Source organism: Stegastes partitus, unplaced genomic scaffold (assembly GCF_000690725.1).
Source record: "Stegastes partitus isolate 25-593 unplaced genomic scaffold, Stegastes_partitus-1.0.2 Scaffold1252, whole genome shotgun sequence".
In the NCBI taxonomy this organism is placed as follows: Eukaryota; Metazoa; Chordata; class Actinopteri; family Pomacentridae; genus Stegastes; species Stegastes partitus.
In genome coordinates this window covers 187,035-210,897 of record NW_007578983.1, presented here as the reverse complement: position 1 = coordinate 210,897, position 23,863 = coordinate 187,035, and the positions used below count along the sequence as shown (strand labels likewise).

Sequence of the window (23,863 nt, the reverse complement as noted above, 5' to 3'; positions counted from 1 at the left end):
ATTTTTTGTCCTCTTTCAGAATAGTAAAACAAAAACTCCAACAATACACATTTGCTTGCATAATTCACTACACTTTATATATTGGACATGTTGGCAAATTAGCACATATTTATTAAAATAATACTTCATTTGCATATTCAGGGCTGCAGTTGGTAGCACTGTTGCCTCGCAGCAAGAAGGTTGCTGGTTCGCGTCCCAGTGGGGGCACCGGAATCTTTCTGCGTGGAGTTTGCATGTTCTCCCCGTGCAGCGTGGGTTCTCTCCGGGTTCTCCAGCTTCCTCCCACAGTCCAAAAACATGTTGAGGTTCATTGGGGATTCTAAATTGTCCGTAGGTGTGAATGTGAGTGTGCTGGTTGTCTGTCTCTAAGTGTGGCCCTGTGATAGACTGGTGACCTGTCCAGGGTGTCCCCTGCCTCTGCCCTAAGTCGGCTGGGATAGACTCCAGCCCCCCCGCGACCCGAATGAGGATTAAGCGGTGTATAGATAATGGATGGATGGATGGATGGATGTTTAAAAGCTGAAACTGAGCCAGACATCTACATTTCTGTAGCATTTACATGTAAGAAACTTTCCAGTTTTATTATTATTTAAATTCCTAAGACAAATTACTTCATATATATTAGTCATATTATGATTTTATGCAACATTTTCTTTCTAAAAACCTGTCAAATGTATATATTTTTCTGGATGCTTACAGTATTCTCTGATTTGTGGAGTAAAAAAAAAGAGAGATTTCCAAAATCATCCTCTTTTAAAACCTCTGAATTAAATATGTTAACAGAATGACATGAGTATTTGGAATTTGGATTCATCCAGTGTTCAATTTTCTGTACTGGAGTGTATAAAAAAACCTAATTTGCATATTAAAAACATAACAATTCTATGAACCTTGTAACAGAAAAAGTAATCTTGATGTGAGCAATCAGCTGGAGCATGGAGACATCTGTTGGTTCAGATTATTCACTTTTTAAATGGAGACTTCTTTTAGAAAACTAGTCACCAGTCTCCTGTTAACTAAACAATTTGAGTGGACAAAATATTGCGAACACCTCTCAGTATAATGCAAAACATTCCCACAACACCTTAAAATACAATCTCCAGGATGATCACAGAGTCTGAAACGGAACATTGTAACCACACAGGCAGGACAAGGCTGCATTAGGTGTAAACTGGAACATATTTAGGGTAAATAATGACAGTAAATTGCTTCACAGAACCAGCAGAGGGGGACAGTTTCTACTATCTTTGCATCTGCATGTGACATTCCAGCTGTGCAGAAAGCAGCTGAGGATTCCCTCGACAAGGGCGGCGTCTCAGACAACTATCACCTCCTGCAAATCTCAGCAGTTTGCTGTCTAAATACTTATCTAGATGGTAAGTCAAGTGTTGAAAGTTTCCATCACAACAAACAGCAGAAACACTGGTGTAGATACGAAGAAAATAATATAATAAGATAAAAAAAAAAAAAAAAAAGATAAAATTTGAACACACAGGCTGAAAAACACAAGACGGAAAATAAAAAATGCTGAATATATAATACAATGAAAGAACGCATGAAATCAAGTGAATGAAAACATCTCTAAAGTGCAGCAGTGTGTATGTGTGAAGCAAAGTGTAATAAAGAGTTAACAAATTAGTGTTTAATTGGAACTTACAATACATAGTAAGGGTAAAAACTACACATTAGTGAGAATGACATTGTTTTGGTAGTATTAGTTGGCACAGTGGGAGATGTAGATTTCAGAGGGGATACAGAAATACATCAACATTTAGACACTTTTATTTAGGGGGGAAAAAGCTATAACATTTACTCACTGTACCTGAATGTTGTGTTTTTGGTAGGCAGCACATTACATCATCACATTTATTCCTCTCAGATCTCCTCTCATGCCTGAAAACTAAAGGTGACAGTACTTATAATTACTATAATTGCACCTCAGCTCTTGAGCATTGTCCTATTTCACATAAACCTCTGCCACACCCTTGGCAATTTAAAATCTAAATGAAAGGCTCATGTGTTTTCCATTGCTTTTAGATCTTCCTAAAGTTCTCATAGTCGTGTTCAGTGTTGCTTTCTTTACACGGCTTCACTGTTTTGCACTGATTTCCTCTTTTACTGTTATAATTCTACCTTTTCTCAAGTAATAATGATAATAATTGATCAGATTTATATAGCGCTTTTCTGGACACTCAAAGATGCTTTACACTGTCACTTGTTCATTCACACACATTCATTCTGGTGGTGGTAGCTACAATTGTAGCCACAGCTGCCCTGGGGCAGACTGACAGAGGCGTGGCTGCCATTCTGCGCCTACAGCCCCTCTGACCACCACCTCAAACAATCCAATCATGCGCATTCACACCAGGCAAAGTGGGTGAAGTGTCTTGCCTAAGGACACAACAACCATGAAACAGGTTACAAGGCGGAATCGAACCGCTGATCATTGACCAACTCGCTCCACCACCTGAGCCACAGCCGCCCCAAGTGTGCTTTACTTGAATAATCCTGCTCATATGTTGTCTTCACATAATCAAGTTTCCTGTGATTCTTGTAACTTCTTCTACGCATTTACACAGAAGGTTGCATGATTTTTATTTGGTGTCTTCTCTTCCCTGTGCTTTGTTCTTTATCTCTTCTCTGAAGGTATTTGCAGCTACTGGTTAAACCGATCTGCCCAGTGTTTACATTCCCTGGTTTGCCATTTGTTTGTCTCTGGTACAATTACCCATCTCCCCTTTACTCTCACCTCAACCAGCCGAGTCAGGTTTAATTTCTAAATTAGTCAGGAAATAATATTGCAGGTTTACGTTATATATAATATGCTTTTGTCTTAAGCATAATATTTAAATAGCTTGAGTAAATTGCATTGTTATTCATATTGTAGAGTCTCAACCGTAACATTTAATTTAGTCAGGTAAGTCTGAATTTCACATCATTTTGTAGGGTTTAACTGTAATATTTAAATTTCTCAGGTAAATTCACACAATAAACAATACTTCAGGGTCTTTATATTTAAACTTCTAAGATAAATGTGCAACGCTAATGTTATTTTTCTGCTTTAAAATGATTTCTGTTTTAAATGTGCAACAGAAATGACTTGATTTCACATAAATATCATAATTTGATGCAGCAAAGGCACAAGTTGGTGCATAAAAAATCACCAGAATGCATTAAATTAAGTGTTTTAATCTCACAGTTTAAAGGGAGAGGACACTAATGGCAGCTTTCTGTTTAATTTGAACCCCCCAGCGTTTAAATTTAACCTGAAACTAACAACACCAACCTTGTATGACTCAAAATCAAAGCTGCATTATCCAGTGTTTTCCGGAAGCTTCCGTTGGCAGACTTAGTAGCTGTTAAAACTAAAAGTACTTATCATTAAGATTCATTTAAGTTAATTTCTCTATATCGTGCAGGTGTTTACATAACCAAAGCAGCCATTTTGAAAATTTTCTAAAAAAAAGAAGCACCAAAAGCACAAACAACAAAGGCATCCTCATTCACACCAGAAACTTCTTTTTTTTGTCACTTCTTCTTCATTTTTAAACTCCTACAGATATAATATTATCATAACACCACATCAGTATCAGTTCAGGTAGTTTCCATCCCCGAGAAACACGCCGCCTGCGTCACGGCAAATCTCACCTGTCGGCATTTGGACTAAGACCCGCCCACTCCGTGTGTGGACCAATCAGCGGCCTCCAGTGTCAGACAGGTGAATTGTGCGCTTAAACAGGCAGAGAGCTGCAAACAACAGATCAGAGGTTCATGTGGGAGTCGAGTCGTAGTGAAATCTGCGTTTAGAGAACCGTCATGATGGCGAAGAGAGCAGGGAGACTAAAGAACCAGCTGCCGACTTGTTACTATGAAGGATATCTGGAGAAGAGGTCGTTCAAAGACAAGGTACTGAGTTTCTTTCTTTCCTTCTTGTTTGTCAGGCAGCTAAATGGGTTAATGAACGACAGGAATGTACTTATTGACTTTTCACAATCACTGTACCTGTTGAAGCTTCAGGTCTTTTGTTGTTTGTGAAAAACACGTCCAAGAAAGACTGAGCATTCATTTTTAACAACTATTTATACTGACTGCCGTCTAAAATGTTAAACAGACATGGCTGTTTTTGTCCACAACATTATTATTATTATTATTTATAAGGCAAAGGAAAGCTCTTAACTGAGAAGCTGTGGCTTGATCATGTTGAGCATGTGTGCTTGGAAGATTGCAAAAATAGCTGCAAATTAGTTTTAAAGAGGTTTTATGTATGACTTATTCATTATTATTATATTACTAACAACCAGAGATTTTCCTGTTTTGCATTGTTTTGGTTCATTTCGTGAAAAAAAAAGACGGGTAGCTAAAAGTAATCTTTACTAAGGAGGTGAAACAACAACAACAAAAAACTTGAAAGTTTGCTTCACATTTTCTGCTGCCTCATGTGCAAGTATGTTCATAATTTCAAGTGTTAAATAGTAAAAAGACAATATATATATATATATATATATATATAATAACTAAAATTTTAGAATCTTATTTACAAATCACATGTAGTATTTTTTTATTTTTTTGTTATTTACTTATGTTTAATTTTTGTTTATTTTATTTGATGTCTGCTATGTGTGTTTAAGAGAGAGAAACACAAACTACTGGCATCTTAATATTATGCAGAAGTCTTCTTTACATAACCTTGATGTTTTTTAATGTCAGTGCCAATCAGAATGTGTGCAGAGATGTTTCAGCTGGTAGTATTTCATTTTTTTATATCAAGTATTTCTTACCTACACCAGCCTGTGCTTTATATTCTAAAACTTCAGTTCAGTGACATTATGCTGTGACATGCTTTGTTAATGTCACCGGGAACAGCAGCCAGGTGTTACATACTTTCTTGTAAGTTCATGTGGACTTTGACTCGAGTTTCTCGTCTGCGTCTTCAACTGGTCGGACGACTTTTCTGCTCCTCATGTTGTAAATAGATTAGACTGAACCAGGAAATGCCAGGAGAGTAAAGATGAAAACTGGCACGGCAGGCTTCACGCACAATAAAGCTGAGCCCTGGCTGATAAAAGTCTGCACACGCTCAAATGTAAAAGCTCATAAAACTGAAGGAGGGAACTTTTTATTTATCTTTTTTCACCCAGCATTCTTTAAGTCTGTCTCACTGTCTGATGAATGAAGGTCCCAGTCACATTTAGGGTTTAGTTGGGACTAATTTTGACCTGTTTCCTCTACAACATACAATAGTTTTGATGATTCATGACACTTTTTGACATGATTCATGTTAAAAAAGTCCCATCTGACATTCCTACAAACACATGATTGACACGCACATTTAATTAATCCACTTCACGTTCAACCCATTCCATCTAAACAGTGTTACTACTATTATTATCACACATGTAGGTTTCTATTGTAGTTACAGTCGCTTGACTCATCACGTCAAATCCTGTCATTAGCCCAGATTACTGCTGCCCTATTTACTTCCTTGTTGGGTCACATGACTTTATTGTCTCTTTTTTCTTCTTTTCTCTATCGCACGTTTCTTTTTTTTTTTTTTTATTCATCTTCATGTCTTTCATCTTTTGTCTCTGTGCAGACGTCCAGGAAACTGTGGACATGCCTGTGTGGAAGCACGCTGTTTTTCTTCAACGATAAGAGAGACACCGATGTAAGTTATCCCACAGAGATCAAATACACAGATTTGCATGATTATCTATTAAAACATCTCTTAAATGAACCTTTTTTTGACTCTGCGTCTGTGTGTTTTCCATCAGTACATCGAGAAAATTGATCTCAATGGACTGATTTCAATAACAGACGACAGCAGCCAGGACCGAAACTTAGACGCAGCCAGACTCCACATCCAGATGAAGAGTGGAAACATTAAAATCACTGTGAGGGAACATGTGGAACATCTGTAACTGATCCTGTTGTTTTTACACATTGATTTCTCCTTTTTAACCGTTTTTCTGTCGTCTCTGCAGGCCCCGAACGCAGAAGCTCGTGAGCTTTGGAAGGGTTACATCAGCTCTGTGGCAAAGGTGTGTGACATTTGTCTCACTTTATAGACAAAACTGTAAATATTTTATTATCTTACACGATGTGATGCTCTGAAAGTCTCATAAAATATTGTCATTTGCATGCAGATAGCTTTCATTTGCAATCCTGATTTATATTTAAAACAGAAACTGTGTCTCAGTGATGAAAAGCACATTTAATCAAGTACAATCATGAGCTAATTGTATTTTTCTTGAGTATTTCTATTTTCCACCACTTTCCACAATTCAAAGACAAACATTGTACTTTTTATTCCATTAGTTATTTGATAACTTCAGTTACTTTGCGGATTTAGTTTGCTAATACAAAAGAGAATGCAATAAAATAAAACTTTATTAATCCTTGAGGGGAAAATCCCTTTCATAAGCTCCAACATTAAAGTGATAATTACAATAATACATCAGTAATTATATTCCACTAATAAGCTTTACTCTGAAAAATGAAGTCACGCATAATATGTACACTATATTTTGATGCTAATACCTTTGTACCTTTACTTACCTTTCCCTTTAGCTGTCTGTTCCCACCGCCCTCAACCTGCTGCCGGGTCAGATCCACATGCTGAAAGAGGCCGTGGAAAGTGAAAAGGAAAGAATAAGAAGCGTCCCTCCACCTCCTCCTGTCCCCAGCGGCTCTCCTTACATCACCCTCCAGGCAGACATGCCAGCGTCAGTATTAATAATTCCTATTCTCAGTGTGTTAAATCGAAAGAGTTTTTGTCGATGCTTATTTAAAATTGGATCATCTGGGGGAAAAATACAGCCTTTGACAAGAAAAAATCATGATAAATAGATGTTTTGGAAATGAAACATGGCTTTCCTTGGACAGAGGCGACAGATAGACTTCAGCTGATACTGTATTAGTGTTTTTTCTATCATGATCTAAAATATGTGGACTTTGCCTTCGCTTGAAAGTCCCAAATAGTTTTTGCTACCTTAAACACGCTCCCTTCAAGAGCCATGATTATACTCTACATTTAGACACTGTGACTGTTCCTTTCAGGTCAGATGCAAACGTTCTTAATAACATAATGAACTCAGTTGTTATTGAGTGACAGCGTTGTTTACCTCTGTGTCATCGCTATGTTTTTCTGCAGTTGTTATCACGCCGTTTCCCGCCTGGAGGCAGAGCTGCTGCTGGAGAGAGAAGCCAAGAACGGAAACCTGATGCTGAGGCCTGGCAGTAGCGGAAACTCCTTCGCTGTCACCACCAGACAGGATCTTGACGGGTTAGCACGCACATTTAAAGCATAAACACGGCATCACACATTACATACACACACCACGTGTGAATACCGATCATATTTATAATCACTTTTAACCCTCTGAGCTTCAAAACTTGTTGTTACGTTTGAAAGGCAGGCTTTTATTTTTTAAATTCCCTAAAATTACATGATTTATCAAGGCAGGAAACTGTAAAAACTGAAAAAATGGTCATATTTTTAACCTTTAAACAGTCCTTGAATGAATAACCTGAGATATACGGTTCTGTCAGGAAAACTAACCACATCTATACTTAAAATCCTGTTAATTAAATACAATCATTTTATTCTATATGTCTCTTTCAAAAAATTCACCTCCTTCCAAAATAATGTACACCAGATCCTGTAAAAGACACTTCTGAGTTCTTTAGTGCAACCGTGACTACCTCAGCTTCGACCAACGGTCACTTGACAAAAGTTCTGAGAGTGCTCGGGTGAACTGCAGGCTGTGTATTCTCAGAGAAGATAGGGGACGACAAGAGGAAAATAAAACATTCTTGATAAAAAAAAAAATGAAAAAAAATCTAAAACAAATGGAGCATGGTTCAAAAGACAGAGGAGCAAGAAGTCAGCAAGTTGTTGGAAGATACAGTCAGCGTGGTGAAACAACTCCCTGGAGCTGATGTGCAGACACAACACCAAGTTTGTAGAGGTTGTAAAAATGAGAATACTCATGTATCTGTAGCATGTGCAGCCCTCGGCCACCTGTGGCTCCTTGGAAATATGTTGTACATCTTGATTCCAGTTTGTTTTCAACTCTTGTAGAAAAAAGAAAGTGAACTTTTGTATGGTTTATGGCATCATAACTGTGTCATACTGCACAGAAGACATTTTAGAGTTCTTTCTACTTCTAGCCATGGTGTCTCCATCGAGGTGCAGGAGTTTAAATTGAACCCACAGGGAGCAGAAATGCGACAGTAGCCACCGACTTAACAGAAATGGATACACACTAAGTCACAGTTGTTACTTTCAGTGTGACCAAAGCATTCACAAACATGACTTTCAATCCAATCAATCAAACGATTTCCTTTTCAGAATTCTGCTTACTTTAGGCAGTTTTGTGTGTTTGTGATTTCCAGTGACGTTAAAAAGTCCAGTTGTCTTATATCATTTCTCAGAATCTTACTATTTGCTGGTGACGCCTAAAACCGGCTCTTTACTCGGTGATAAAAATCCTCACGTTCATTCGGTTTTACAGTGTGTTTGTCTCTCTTTCAGCTCTGTATTCAGACACTACCGAGTGACCCGCAATCCCGAAGGAGGCTTCACCATCGACGTGGACAATCCTGTGAGTATTAAAACTCAGGTCAAGATCAAAGCTCAATTACTTTATATAACCGAATCAGGTGAAGGAAGCAGGTCGGGCGTCTGCAGTGTTAGGTAACACGATAATTGAGAAAGAGATCTTTGTCATCCTTTAAAATCTGCTCCGTAGAACTTGGCAGCAACAAACAATAGAAAATATGCAGCTGCACTTGATAGCTGGAGGGATTTTTATGACTTTATTGGAGACAGAAGTGATAAAAAAAGAACATGTGACCTCGTGGAAAAGACAGTGATTATCAGCAAAAACTGAGCTGCCATCGAACCAGCAGTGACGTTCCTGCAGACATATTTGTTCTACGCCCACAAAGCTTTAATATGACATGACTCACCTTGAGCTTTGTTCCAACTGCAGCCATAAAACAACAAGTCTGTGTGTGTGTGCAGTTTACACAGATATCCTTCTCTGCATTTATGACACACATCTGTTATTAAACTCTATTACAAGCAGTGATGAATGTCCCAGGAGTTCTAATGTTTACAGCGGGGCTAATGCACTTGATACAAGCTTTATCTTTGCAGATGCTATAAAGTTTCCAGCTAATACACACCCCGTTTTATTTCCTGTATGTCTTTCATTGTTCTTAAGTTGTTAAAAAGTCATTGTTCTCTGCTCAGGTCCATTGCGACACCCTACACGAAGTGATCGACTATTTAGTAGAGAAAACCGACAGAGTTTTGGTTCCCCTCATCATCGAGGAAGCGTACGAGAAGAACATCTGTAAGTACAAAATCTATACTCTTTATTTTCTCCCATGTCATTATTTTCCAAAGTGTGACTAATGTAAATGTTGGGCTTCTTCCTCAGCTTTTATTCAGTCAGATAATGAAAATGGAGAGAGGAGTGTTCACCAGGCTCTGCCAAATGTTGCTCCACCGAGTGTTCCTCGCAAACCAGGTAACGCACACATCTAGTTATTTACTGTAAGCCTGTTGGCTGACCTGCTTGATCTGCCGCTTTGAAGTCATGATTTGGAAATTCCTCCTTGACAATTACATAGATTAGTGTTGGACTTTTTCCAAGTCACAGTAGCATCAGCAAATACTTTTAGTTTATTGATTTTATATCATATTGTCATAGCAAATGGTAAAGTGGTAACATAATAAAGCTACTAGTTAAAGTGTTTTGTTAATATACTGTGCATCAGTTTGTGTCCTCGAACGTTGTCCCCAAAATGATCACACATGTTGAGTGTCGAGGCATTACAAATGACACAATCCTGCCTTTCAAAACACGAATGAATACGATCATCAACTACTTTAAGCTCCATTTAAATAACTTTAAAAGCATCAGGCACCAGCTGTCCTCATCTGCTCCAGAGGGATGCTTTTTCTCCATTTGTCCTCCTACATTGCAGCCTGGCTACAGGCAGGTGTGTCTATACTGAAGCATACTTTACTCAGTCTATAAACAAATCCTTAAAATACAAGACAAAAAGACAAGAGACCAGCATCACTGCAGTATCCTAGAGAGGGATCATTTCCTCAGAATTTGCTTGTTTTCTATTTTACTCTCATGTGTGCCTGAAGTCCTCTTATAAGGATACGTCTCAAACAGCACCACCATCATAATCATGAGCCTGGTACCCATTTTCATAAGGACAGCCAGTTCTGTTATTGCAGCCTGAGTTATTGTGATCGAATAAGTTTAAACGATACCTTGCTTTTTCTCGTAATGCAAGAAGACAGATGGTAAAAATCATCTCCTTGCCGTAGATGAGGACAACAGATGTCTGATGCTTTGAAAGATATTCACGTTAACAACTTTGCTGAGGATCCTGCCGACTTTTTTTCGTCTTCCCACAAACATTAGAGACTCAGTAAGCTTTACTGTGTTTAAAACCAGCCTCAAGCTTTGGCTGAAGTGTCACTACCAATGACCGACATCATATTAGTCACACTCCATCTAACTTTTACGTCTTGTGTTGTTTTCTGTAATGTGATGGTAGGTTTTAGACAACAGGTGTAAATCAGCTGCCAGCAAACTCTGGTGCAGTAATTTTTTATTGTGCACTTCCCCTGAAAAAACAAACTATAAAACTAATTTTAGACTTTCAAACTATAGTGGAATCACGGAAGTTTTCTCGTAGTGGAATGATTGTGAGTTCTTCGCACCCACCCAACCACTCAGGGTTTGCTTGTTTTAGAGCCTCCATAGGTTTGCTTTAGCTTTGGACTTTGACACTTAGAGCTAATGTCAACAAGCTGATGTTAAGCGTTTTACCATTAAACAGGTGTAGCATTTATTACGTTTGCTGATAAGCTCTACACATCAGCAAACAACAAATTGATTCCTAGTAGCTCTGCATGGGAGGTGAACGTCTAAACAAAATTTAATGGAAAACCGTCCAACAGGTATTCAGACATTTTATTTATATCCATGAATGTCAGTGTTGAGTTGGTGCAACAGAATCAGAAGATCAGCTTGTGTGATTCAAGTATATGTAATGAATTAATTTAACCAGTAATGGCGTCTGAAGGTGGTGGACAAACCAACAAATGATCATTTATCATGCCATTGCTCAAACCACTGCAGCCAGCATGAAGAACAATCTTGATCTGTTTGTGCTCATTTTCTAAACCCTCCACACAACCAGCATGTGTTACTGCTGTCTTATGCTGCTGATCATGTGCTGGTTTCATAAGGCTGCTGGCACTGTGTTTGTTGTTTACCATCTTTTATCGACCCGTCATAATCATAATTGCATGTTTTGTTTCTCAGTGCCTCGAAAAATACCATCTCCCGAACCAGAGCCAGAGCCAGTCATAGAGGAGAATTATTATCTGAATGACGATAGTGAGTATGACATCTTCTGCCACCTGTCTCATCCATCAATAATCTGTCAGTCACATTTGCAAACAGGTGTGACTTCATTTTTTTTCTACGGCTGTCGCTCACTTAATGCCTGTGTTCAAACAGTGGAAGAGGAGGAAGCAGAGGGGGAAGATTCCACGGCTCCTCCGCCACCACGTAAGTTTCGTCTTATCTTTCCATCTCAGCACCTCACAGAGGATACTCCCTTCACCAGCAGCATGGTTTAGATCGCTGCTTACATCTGTGTGTTCTTTAACAGCCGAAAACAAACCCCCGAAGAAAGCAATGATGCCTCCACGTCCTGCTCCTCGCAAGTCGATTACTGCAGCAACACCGTACTCCTCCTCTCCCCCCTCCACAAACAGAGATTCCAGGATGAGATCAGATACAGACCCTCAAAAACAGAGTGAGTGACATTTGCAGTTTCATTCATTCATGTTCTGTTATCTGTCACTTGTGCCATATCATTAAACATCTTTGTTCTATGTGCCACAGTTCCCCTCGCAGCAATATCAGAGCTGAAGCTAAGGTTTGAACAAATGGCAAAGACTCAGTAGTGACCTCTCCTGGTTGGATCCCCTCAAAGCACATGTGTGGAAAAAGTGCCACAGTAGTGAGGAGCCGCCTCCCAGTTCGTCGCTGCAGCAAGCGGCGACACATGGGAGCTGACAACATCTCCCTCCTTCGCCTCGAGGCTCCGCTGCTCCTCGCCGGTTTGCTGTCAGCAGCCTCTCTGAAGATTAACGCCACATCGATTCGCCTCCTTCTCGGATGCTCATTAGCCGATTGATCGACTGTAAAGAGGGGTGTTCCTGTCACATTATCTGCACCGAGTTCCTCTTGTACATTTTGCACATTCACCACCGACAGTGGTTCCTTAACAGATTCAGAATCAGTGTTTTTCTCTATTTCTTTTTTTTTGTATGATCAGCTGTCGAAGCTTTTTTTAAAACACAGCTTGAAGGTTAAATTTGTTCTGCTTTACAGACATGTGATGTTAATATATAGCAATTTATATATATAGAGGACAAATGTACAGTGAGTCAGCTCCTCAATGCAAGAAAACAGATATTTGTTGGACAGTTTTCCCGTCTATATATGAATGTATTGTAAATAGTTTTTTAAATCTGTCAAAATCTGATTGCATGTGAAGATGCAACTTCTACTATGTGCCAAGAGGACAGTACATGAAGTTCTGTACTTTGTCTATTTCCTGTTTTACACTGTTTTTGTACAGCTGAGCCTTTTTCTTTAACTCCATTTGATCCCGTGTTGAAACAGACATGCGAGAAGAAAGTGCTCTCACTCCTTTATTACCTCAATGACTGATACATTATAGTGGAAAAAATTAAACTATTTACAATAAAACTGTGACGTTTCTGTCAGCATGTGAAATAAAGTGAACATAATCCTCTTTAAAGCATTGCAGGCTACAGTTATTCAGGAGACGCATACAGAGGGAGGAACATGGCAAAGCAGGACCATGTGTAACGTATGACGAGGTCGGGCGGTGCACAAATAAGGACTTCGTAGTATAAGTTTCCAGAGTTTATCACTTTCTTTCTCACTCAGGTGGACTCCAAACCTTCGCTAACTCTCATAATACAGTTTGTTAGCTGGCGCTACTGGCTACCTATTTGTTATATTTGGACTACAGACAGCTACTCATTATTGGATCTCTGTGCTGCAAATAAAATGGAGTTATTAGATATAGACACATACAAGCATAAGGGTGCAGTCGGGTAAACAGAGAATACAGTACAGTCATTTCCAAAACCCTGAAGCCACATCTGAACGCTTTAGAACTTCACTACAAGGAGTTCAAATGAGGAAAACTCCCTCTAACTTTCTGTGCAGAGTCTGATTGTCAGACTCCCCCACCCCACCGTCAATACTGGCTCTAATTTAAAACTAACAAAACCTCAGCTGGAGGCTAAAGGACCCAGTTTCTTGCACGCAAAGTGTTGGTCCGGACTACAAAGTGAAATGCAGCGAACACTGTTAAATCTGCATGCCAAATCAAATACCTAATAGTCAAATACCTAGTGTGTGTTTCTTATGAGGCATTAGTTGCTGGCAAAGTCAAGTAAATCCTGATTTAGTAATGAAGTGCATTCTATTCAGTAGCATCGTCTAGGAGCGGGTGTAATTATATCAGTTGGCAAATTCAGGTGGCGATACCTATAAAGTCACGTTACAACCAAGTTCTACTGACACAACGCATGGTTTGAAATCGTTTCTTGTAGTGAAATATTAGCGTGTAGTTACAGATCGCTCGATTTGGCCTATCAGTTTGGAAATGAGAAGGAAGGCACAGGGAGAGAGCAGACAGGCCAGAGCTTAACCCTGAACCTGCAGCTGGCTGCATGAAAGTACGACCGACAGTCCTGGTGATGGAGAGGAAGGAAGAGCAGCGGCCAGCGCTAAAACATTGCTCTAGCAGCAGTGGGACAGTGCTAAATGAATGTGCAGAGAGAAGAGAACTAGTAAGACTACACCTAACGTGTCCCAAGCAATCACAACAGCCAGAGTCAGAAGAATTCTGTCACCGAGGGAGCAGATGACTCAGTTGTTCCCCAAAATCATTTCATGCAACACCGACAGTGCATGTGGAACAGGCTAAACCATCGTACTCCAGTGATGTAACTCTTCCATGATATGGCTTCGACCGCAGTCAGGCCAGAGGAGGTGATCTGCAGCCGTGACCGAGGCGGCCGGAGCCGGGAGGCGTCCAGCCGGCTGGATGGATGAATGGGTGGCTGGGTGGGTTTAGGTGAGGCTGGCGTTGGAGCTGCTGGTGCCACTGTTCTTCCTCTGGCCGCTTTGCACCACGCTGGGGACCTGCAGACCTGTCACCACCGAGAAACTTCCGTTCCACACCTGTAGGGGGCATCAGGAGTCAGTTTTATAAAGTAAAAAGCTAATGGAGGCAGATGACAAATGATTTGAAAGAAACGTTTCTCACCATGAAAGCTGGGATAAGTGGCTGCTGGAACTTTGTTTTGAAGGTGTGCATCAGCTGCTTAGTTTTGGCGTTGTAAAAAGACAGTGTGCCTGGAGGGAACAAACAAGCCACATTATACTGTGTATTATATTTGTTTAAAAGGTCAACGATTCAGTTCATGCATTCTCCACATGGTGTGCTCAGTAGCCAGCAGGAAAGGTTAGCTGTCGCTAGCATTTCTAGTCAGACAATATACTGAATACTGACCCACAGAAGACAATATTACAGACGAGAGTGCATAAATACCACTGTAGGCTGTTGCTGTTCATTATTAGGAGTTTGTTGCTTTCATTGAACCAGTAAAGTCTACATCTATAAGTGTTGTAGTTCTATGATATCTGTTCTGAGTTAATGGAGTTAATTAAGTGGCGACTGTATCATCGTGGACTATCCTTTGTACATGAAAAAAGTGTTGTTTTCATTTCATCAGTTGGCGATTTAGTTTTTAAAATGTAAAAAAAAGTGAAAAATTGCAAATGTCCAGAGCAGGGGTGTCCAATCCTGGTCCTCGAGGGCCACAATCCTGCATGTTTTAGATGCTTCCCTCTTCCAACACACCTGATTCAAATGATCAGGATCGTTATCAGGCTTCTGCAGAGCTTGATGATGAGCTGATCATTTGAATCAGGTGCGCTGGAAGAGAGAAACATCTAAAACATGCAGGATCGTGGCCCTCGAGGACCAGGATTGGGCACCCCTGGTCCAGAGCAATGTCTTCAAATAGCTTCCAATATTTCTCAATCAACAATCCAAAATGCACTGATGTTCCTTTTAAAATGTTTGTATGTTTTATTTGTTATTTGCATAGTTTCTATTCGGAGTTAATCAATTTAATAGCAACTACTTCATGATGCACCATGCTTTGCTATGTAAAAAAAAGAAAGTGTTTTCCATTCAATGAATTGTGATATAGTTCTTAAAATGTCACAAAAATGTGAAACATGACAAATACCCAGAATGATGTCTGCAAATACCCTCTTTTGTTTATCAATCAGTTCTACAAAACCAACTGATATTCCTTTTGAACATGTATATTTTATGCTTCCACTCAAAAGAAGTTTCTAACCTAAAAAAAACCTCACCAGACATGATAAAGTTTAATAAAACACACGCAAAAGTTATTTTGCTGATTAAAAATCTTTTTCTACTTTACCTTCATCGTAGTTCACATAGACTCCTATGCTGTTTGGGATCGCACAGTCAAGCGTTCGAGCCTTGTTGTTGTGTTTGGCTGTGAGGCTCTGCTGCAGCCAGTTGTTCAGATGGATGCACCAGGACGCGCCGCTTTTCCCCAACTGGTCAAATCTGCCGAGGCTCCGCAGCGCGACGCCCACAGCGAAGGCTTTGCTCTCTTTGTCGAACTTCACCTCCCAGTACTGCTGGCCGGCGTCGATCATAGTGTCGGCTGTTGTGAGAGTTGGAAGATCACTTGCTTATTCTAGCTTACCTTGAAAGATACGGGTTCATGAGCCAGCCTACAGATTCAGAAGGGCTAGAGGAATTTAGCTTTTTTCTTTTCAACTAAACTTCAATCACTATCTCTCTACAACTACAGCTTCAATTTGGACTATGAATATAGATAAACATTCCTTGTTTTTTGTTGCCAGCGCATGTTCTTACCCAGCACCGTGTAGGACTCTGCTGTAAACCTGTCTCTGCCGGGTCGCGCTGTTGGTGCTCTCTTAGGAGACATCAGGGCTGACCTGGTTACACACAAGAGAGTCGGTGGAGACCCTCGAAAATTCACATTTCTGAGGTTTATTCATGAATAATGTAAGTGCAGTACACACAAAGCAGTTTACAAACCTGGCTGGGGAGTGCATTGGGGAGTTGGTTCGATTCTTCTCTTTGCGGATGTCCTGTATCTTCCCTCCACTGCTGTCCCACTCCACACTCAAGTCCTCCACCTTCAGGTTCTGGTGGGCCGAAGCCGAGTCCAGTTTGAAGGTGAAAGCTGGAAAAGGACAAACAGGCAAACCTTTAAAACTGATATACTTCAGCACACAATACCAAAAAAATAAATTTAAAAAAGTCATTTAAAAATTCATCAGTCATTGTGCAAAATAACAGAAACAATGCAGCTTTCTGCACACAGTTATCTCACCATGGGTTTCTAGTGTAACCACTTCAGAGAACTCTCCGGCCACCGCCTTGTTGCACGCTCTCACCCTGAATGTCATGTAGCGAGTGTCAAAACGCAGACCTGAGAGTACAAAAAAACAAAGTATTGTTATGGAGTCACTTTGCTGATCTCAGTTAAACAACAAACTTGTCTTCAGCGTCATCCTCCTACCTGTGAGTGTGTGCTCCATCTCTTTTATCCCCTCCACCACCATCCAGGGATAATCCTCCCTGATTCGCGGCGGACCCTCGTGATTCGTGCGTCGATGTTCCAGTATGTAGTGATCTATCTTGCTGTCAGGCTCTGGCAAGGTCCAAACTACAGTCACTGTGTTGTCGCACACCTGGCACTCCGACGCCTGGATCTCTGGAGTGGCAGGAACTGGAGACGATAGACAGTTTGTTAAAAATCATATCTAGCATCACCTTCCTGACTCCTTCAGTCTTATATTTCAAAATATACTGAAATGACCAATTAAGACAAGAGAGCAGGATTTAAAACTACTAACAGTAATAATTAATCATAACAAAAGCTGTCATGCAGGTTTAATTTTAAAGCTGCATTCACTGATTTCCACCACTTGGGGGCAGAATTTACCCAAAACAAACTGCTGGTGGAGTATAAACTTGTAGCTAAAGCACAAGAAACAACCATCTGCATGGACACAAAAAACATTGGCACTTATTTGGAGTCATGTTCATATCCACCTAAAAAATATTAGCCATGTTTACTCTTCTTTTAGCTCAGTTTTTGTCTCCACCATCACCTACGAAAAGCATCTGGCTCTTCAGCTGCTACATTTTTTTCATTTGCTGGCCGCCAACTTTGCCCACGTGCCCCTGTGCCCCTTTGCCTGTTTAACACCGAACAGTAATGTGTTGCGGTTTTATTTGAGCAGCATCTTCCATGAAACTGAACCCTACTCTAAATACACAGGGTGTAAAACCACACCAGCACAATAAAGGTGTTGACAGGCTTCACACAGCTGTGGAGTGATCATTCTCTGTGGTTTCATTTCTGCGTCTGCCCTCTTTCACATCACATACAGTCGTTTGACTCATTAATATATGAAAAGCTGGCAAGTGGAACATATCGCAGGAAATTCATCACGCAGCCTTTCTGACAAAGGGCCTTTGTTTTTGCTCCAATTAGATGATCTGACAGAGACTGCATTGTTAGAATGAGCGATTACTGCCCATTTATCTGCAAAAGACAAAATTAACAAGTGTTTGTTGCAGGACCTCAACATATTCAAGTTAGAAGTACAGTAAAGTGGACTGTTTCAGTGTTTTTTTTTTTTAGATTATATGACTGGATCATTATCACCACACCTAATGAGCCTAATAACAGTTTATCTTTGCAACTGGTTGACGTCAATCTAATTTTAAATTTTACACTGTTTTCGGTAGTTGAATCTGTAACAGCACAAAAACTCCTAATCTTACAAAAACTATTTCGGAAATCTTTTTTTCCAAAATAAGTGAACATACCCTTTTCTATGCAAGTATATTGTGCACCAAAAACATAAAAAAATGCAACTTACTTCAGGAAAATAATTGAAATAAAAAATACGAATACTAAAACTAGGCTGCAGTCGTAGATTTTTTAAGAATGACAAAAGTGCCAGCACTCAATTATGGACTAACATGACCTGACAAGACATAGATTTAGAATGAAAAAGTCTTACAGCTGCGGTAGTTTTTTGGGTGTCACTGGTCAAATATCCCCCAATAATCTTTAAACATATTGTAATGCAAGTGCTCTGACAGACTTCTACACATCCTCTTGGCTCTGCTTGCAGGCTTAAAAAAAAATCTAACTCATGACAAGAAACTCCCAATGAGTGTGCATGTTCCTTCAGGTGGTGGAAAGCTTGGTTCAGGAGCAGAAAATCCTGCAGTAAAAGTTGTCTACATTGCAAAGCTATCTAAAGAAAAAAAGGAAGTTAGATTTACCAAAAAGAGAGTGTGACAGTAAAGGCAGTTTATTACACTTTTATAGTTTGAATTTTAAAAAGTGGGGTTGTATGAGGTCCTTATTTAGTGGGCTATCTTCAGTAAATGGGAATCGGTACGCCACCAGTTTGAAGAAGAAGCAGAACGTAATTCAATCATCCAGAAAAAAATATATATCTATGAGGTTAAGCATACACTACATTTAGAATATTTCCAGTGCCCCCCAGACAGAAATCGCAATTATCAACTTCAACTAATTATCCTGTTTGTATTATTGTGTGAAATTGATGTTTGGACATGTTTGTTGGGATTCAAATGTGTGAAAACACACAGCGGAAGCTCAGCAACTCAACTTACTCTGTGAAGTAAATGGTGTTTTTGTTAGAGGAGTCTGATAGCGATACTACGCCTTCAGTTTCCCATCGGAAAGTGGTGACAATATATTCAACCACATACATTTGTGTATGCTCATCACGCCTCATTGGTACATGTGAAATGTTTACATAGTCTTTATTATATCTGTATTTTTAGCCTTATTGTATTTCCTGTCTTGCTTTTTCCATGACTCATTTGTATGCAGCTGCTGTAACAAGTACATTTCTCTGGTGGAGGATCAATAAAGTTTCTCTTATCTTATGCTGCTGTCTTTGTCCACAGCATATTCAGTGCTAAGTTTTTTATCCTTGTCGTGGATGGTTTGGCTGTGTTGGCCGCCTATTGTGTAAGCAGACGTATGAAGCGTGTGCATATAATAATGCACATCCCGAAGGTCAGCTTAGGACAGACAGTGGAGGGCTACAGCAGGAGGAAGCTGGATAATCAAATGATGGCATTGTTTCCCAGCTTTCTGCCTACTGCAGCTTTAAATAACCACATAACTAATAACTACAGCTGTTAAATGAAGGTATTGGAGCAAAAACCTCCCTTTAAAATGCAGCAAAGTATAAACTAGCATGCACAAGGAGAGTACAGGGGTAACATAATGATGTAAGTCTGCATCTCTTTTGTTTCTATCTGTATTTCTTTGCCATAAAAGTGGTGCAGACCTGGGAGAAACTTGAGAGCCTGCAGCATCTCCCTCTCCTGGCTGAAATCCACCATCAAGTGACTCATGTTGTCACTGGCTTTAGCCTTCAGGGAGAGGCGAAAGGCTGGAGCCATTGTCACGCTGCGGACAAAGAGACGCACAAAAACACACAAACACATGGGGTGGAAACAAGCGTTGTCTATTATTCAAGTGAACAAGAAGAGGGGAAACAACAAAGAAAAAACAGGAGATTCTAGCATTGCTCACTAAGAGAAAAAAAAAAAAAAAGTCGCCAACTAGATTTCTACCACTGAATTCGTCATCACCCTGATCGACATTTACAAAGCGGAGCTAAAGAGGGAGCAGCATTCATCCAGGGATGGGGCTGACACAGGATGGTACGAACTCGAGAGGACAGCGGGAAACACAGAGAACAAAAGGCTCGCGAGTGGAAAGTTTTCCACGGTGCTTGTTCTCTATGAGATGGGTGCGGTGGCTGGCTACACGTTCGAATGCATGCATGCTACGTTATGAGATGGCTCGCTGGTTACAGGAGGCTATGACAGGAGGGAAGCAATGGATGGCTGAGTACTATACCTATCCTTAATGTCTTTGGCCGCCTGGAGAGGAGAAGCAGAGAGGAGGGAAAAAAAGAGAGGAGAGATATGGGAGCGAAGAGAAAACAGAGTTGAAGCCCATCATGTTGTCATTTAACACAAAAACTTGTGCTGTGTTAAAGTAACTGCTAGTATGACACTGCAAGAAGGACACGGTAAATCAGTCATTAAAACATTCAGGTGCAAACAGTGAGTGTTGCAGCAGCGTTGCAGCAGAGAGGTTACCTGAGTGAACCCGTCCGTCTCCGAGGAGCACATCGTCTGATTGGCCAGTTCCAGCAGCTCCTCGGAGCTCTCCAGGGCTTTAGAACAAGCGCTCAGCTGACTCTGAGAAAAACACCAGCTCACAGTCAAATAGAGTGCATCCGCAAACTCTCACAGGTTTGACTTCAGTATAAAGGGGCTGTTTGTGTTCCCCGCAGAAGCTACGGAGACGGCCGCATCATTTGAGAGTCATGGCTCGGTCCTGAGGGTGCACAGACCTTCAAGTGTATTTAACGGCATTTTGATCTGATCTTGATGAATTAAAATGAATATCAGCTTATGTAACGCAGCCAAGTCGCAATAACAGAACAGTAAAGAGTTGAAAGTGCAGATTCAATATCAGCTCTTTAATGACAGAATTAAAAAAAATCTAAATTAGATTTGGTTCAGGATACAAACAATTTTAAAAGCGCGTTTCCAAAGTATTATTAGATGATATAGAAGATAACATGAATATTTGTTTTGTGACCTCATGAATTTGTGGTTTTCTCTAACCTGTATACCACTGCTTCCTCTTTTGGTTGTGTGCAGATCTGTTTACTGTAACATACTGATTATTACACACACAATAGATAACCTATGGTTTCCTCCATTTGTTCTACTTTTTGAACACCACAAAGTACAGTTTGCACATTTCCCAGGCCGGCTGCACCCAAGACAGGTTATCAGTCCATCACAGGGATGCTTGCATATTCAAATATTAAAAATTAATTATTATTATTAATGAATGGTGGATTTCACGATTCTATATTGACCATAGGTGTGAGTGTGAGTAGGCATTTTTGGATGTCTCTTTGGCTGCATTCCGAATAGCGTAATTTTTCTTTTTACGTAAACGTACTACAGCTGACTTTACATACTGTTTCTTGGAGTTTGCATACAACTGGTATAGACTACTTCATCATAATACTGCAGCTTAAACTTTAACTTTCGCTGACTCAGGATTGTTTATCCTCAATATTGCAACCTATACGCAGCTGTGGAGAGGATTGTAAGGCACAACGGCCAGAAAAGCATGCTTGCTTGCATACTGGAAAACCCAACCAGATGTAGTGGGATGGCCAGGTATTTTTAGCGTAACACATTTGCAGACATACTATGATAATATAGATATTGGAAAGCAGTCCTTATGTTTGCCCTGCAATGAAATGGGGCATGCACTCTGTCTCTTGTCTGGTGTGAGCTGGGATAGACTCCAGGCCCCCTATCTTCTGTAAGATAAAGCAGGTATAGCTGATATGGGGTTAAAAGTCAAAAGTAAAAAATATATCAAGACAAACATGAGGAAACACACATATTTTACTAGGTTGAACCTGGTTTGCAATTAGTTTTTAGTCAAACGCTAAAAGGTCAGGTGGCTGTAGTTTGGTGAAAATCATGTTTTGCACCTTGTTAGCATGTTCGTATTGTGTTATTTTGTATGCTAGAAGACACAACATGAGCAAAAGGAGCAGCAAATGCCACGTCTGAGCATTTCCACCCTGAAAGAGAAGCGTAGCAACACCAGTCTCAAAAACACAGATTCAAACCTCCATGTTTTCATACGTAACAAATCTAATGAACCAATCCTTACGGGACCTGCAGGGTGTGGCTTTCTGTGTCAATATTCTGCTTCAGAATCGGCTTCCGGTTTAAACATGCTTGACCAAATTAGTCCAGTGTGGGTGTGGATAGAGACGGGACTTCATTGATCGGTACATGCTTCAAGAAAGCAGCGGTGTAGAGTTACATCTAAGCCATTTAAACTCAGGAAATGATTGTTTTCATGGAAAATACTTTTAAATATTTCACTGTAGTACAATCAGATCCTTTTTAGGGGTTTAATCAACGACTTTAAATACAAACGTGGAGAAAATGTCACCATATGCACTGGTGAAACACTACTTTATCTACACATGCTTGACTATCTGACATAATATCACATTGCCTCAATACATGAGATTTCAAATCTGCTTCTGAAATCATGGATATGATGATAAAACAGCAGCTACCTGCAGCTCATATGTGCGACTAGCTCTCTCCTGTTTGATGCGCGTCACCATGGTTTCCTTCATCTCGTCCAGAATGGAGTGCAGGGAGGTGAACTCCGACTCCAGGTCCTCCTGCACTCGGCTGGAGTTCGCCTGGTGATGCAGCACAAAGACAAAGGAAACTTTACAGTCAAACTAGCTGGACGAATGCATTGTCATCCGTCCCTCCCAATAAAAACACAAGACCTTCCCAAACAAAAGAAGACAGAAGAGTAAATCCAGGCTGTGTGTGTGTGTTGACTCAGCAGGGATAATACTAAAAGAGCAAAGTTCATCCACAGGAGAATGAATATGTGAAAGCAGTACAGCCTTAGTGCATTATGTTTTGTATCTTCCTTACACACAAGGCAAGAAATGGTGCGTTAAAAATGTATTTGAAGCTGCCACGCTTGGTGCAAAATGGATTGAATTTAAATGTGTACCTCCAAGTTGTCGAGGCTCTGCTTGAGGGTGCAGATGAAGTTGGAAATCTCCTCGTTCTTCATGGCCAGCGTGTGGGTGATCTTACGCAGAGACTCCTGCAGAAAAGACACTGTTTTGTAAAAGACAAAATCTCCTCCTCTCAGAATGAAAAAGCAAATATAGTGCAGGGTTATGTTCTCAATGGATGAAAGCTGCAGGTTCCTCCTTTAAAGCAAACACTACAACAGCTCACTGAAGTGCCTCCTTGGCTGGAGAGGACGCAGAAAGCTTTGTGTTCCCCCCGTTTGAAGCACCTGATCCTCGGATGGGATCAGAGGAGGACCTCGCCTCGGCGCAGGGAGGGAGGACACTTCACGGGCAGGAGGATGCGCATCAATTATTTAATAATGCGGATGTACAATCACTAAAGAGGCGTCTTCAAAGGACTGGACACACAATATAACACGAATCACACCGCTGATGATGCTATGAGTCCACTCCTCTGCTGCCCAGCCCACAGTGGAAAAAGCCCCATTCATACTAATGTTTGTTGATGCGAGAGGAGCTGCGCCAAGGCCCCCCCAGTCCGGGACCGTTAAACCGCCAGCTCGGTAAGAAAACCCCGTCGATAAAGCTCAAATTCAGCCGTTTGAAACCAACAACACGGCGGTGAAACACGTGCATGCATCCACAAATTCCGCAAATTTCGCAGCTTCTCCCTCCCGTCTCCCTTCCTTTGTACGCTACGCCCTGAAACGGCTTCCCCCCATCAGAGACACCTGTTCCTCCGGCCCCGGCTCACCTTCTGGTCGCCCATGTTGCCTCCCCGAAGCTCCGGCGCCGCTACAGCCGCAAACACCGCCGGTATTTCTCCTCCGTGGCCCCGGTTTCTTTTCCTTTGCGGGTTTAATAGCGCGGCGGAGCTGGTACTGATGCTGCCGGAGAGCGACGCATCTTCGGACGGACACCAACCACCAACGCCTTTGGGC

General features: G+C 40.7%; 2 protein-coding genes across 2 annotated transcripts; one reads left to right on the top strand and one right to left on the bottom strand.

Annotated features, from left to right (window-relative positions):
• Positions 1-3,774: 3,774 nt before the first annotated feature.
• Positions 3,775-12,867, top strand: LOC103369189 (signal-transducing adaptor protein 1-like). Its single transcript, XM_008297844.1, has 13 exons — positions 3,775-3,906; positions 5,594-5,665; positions 5,772-5,891; positions 5,982-6,038; positions 6,568-6,722; positions 7,151-7,282; positions 8,534-8,603; positions 9,257-9,359; positions 9,447-9,536; positions 11,361-11,435; positions 11,559-11,609; positions 11,713-11,859; positions 11,949-12,867. The coding sequence occupies exons 1-13, from the start codon at positions 3,817-3,819 to the stop codon at positions 12,008-12,010; spliced, it is 1,224 nt and encodes a 407-aa protein (XP_008296066.1). The 5' UTR covers positions 3,775-3,816; the 3' UTR covers positions 12,011-12,867.
• Positions 12,751-23,785, bottom strand: fsd1 (fibronectin type III and SPRY domain containing 1). Its single transcript, XM_008297845.1, has 13 exons — positions 23,677-23,785; positions 22,895-22,990; positions 22,434-22,565; positions 20,404-20,505; positions 20,159-20,181; positions 19,581-19,702; positions 16,751-16,960; positions 16,562-16,660; positions 16,264-16,411; positions 16,078-16,160; positions 15,611-15,862; positions 14,419-14,507; positions 12,751-14,333 (listed from the first exon to the last, which is right to left on the bottom strand). The coding sequence occupies exons 1-13, from the start codon at positions 23,689-23,691 to the stop codon at positions 14,223-14,225; spliced, it is 1,482 nt and encodes a 493-aa protein (XP_008296067.1). The 5' UTR covers positions 23,692-23,785; the 3' UTR covers positions 12,751-14,222.
• Positions 23,786-23,863: the final 78 nt, after the last annotated feature.

What these genes read in the sequence shown, in the direction of transcription:
- fsd1 (XM_008297845.1), bottom strand. An exon ending in AGACGGACGGGTTCACTCAG is followed by an intron (nt 20,182 to 20,403) that starts GTAACCTCTCTG and finishes TCTCCTCTCCAG; the next exon opens with GCGGCCAAAGACATTAAGGA. An exon ending in CCAATGCACTCCCCAGCCAG is followed by an intron (nt 16,161 to 16,263) that starts GTTTGTAAACTG and finishes GTGTGTAACCAG; the next exon opens with GTCAGCCCTGATGTCTCCTA.
- LOC103369189 (XM_008297844.1), top strand. Translation starts at nt 3,817, where the DNA reads ATGATGGCGAAGAGAGCAGGGAGACTAAAGAACCAGCTGCCGACTTGT. An exon ending in ACGATAAGAGAGACACCGAT is followed by an intron (nt 5,666 to 5,771) that starts GTAAGTTATCCC and finishes GTTTTCCATCAG; the next exon opens with TACATCGAGAAAATTGATCT. An exon ending in CTCCAGGCAGACATGCCAGC is followed by an intron (nt 6,723 to 7,150) that starts GTCAGTATTAAT and finishes GTTTTTCTGCAG; the next exon opens with TTGTTATCACGCCGTTTCCC.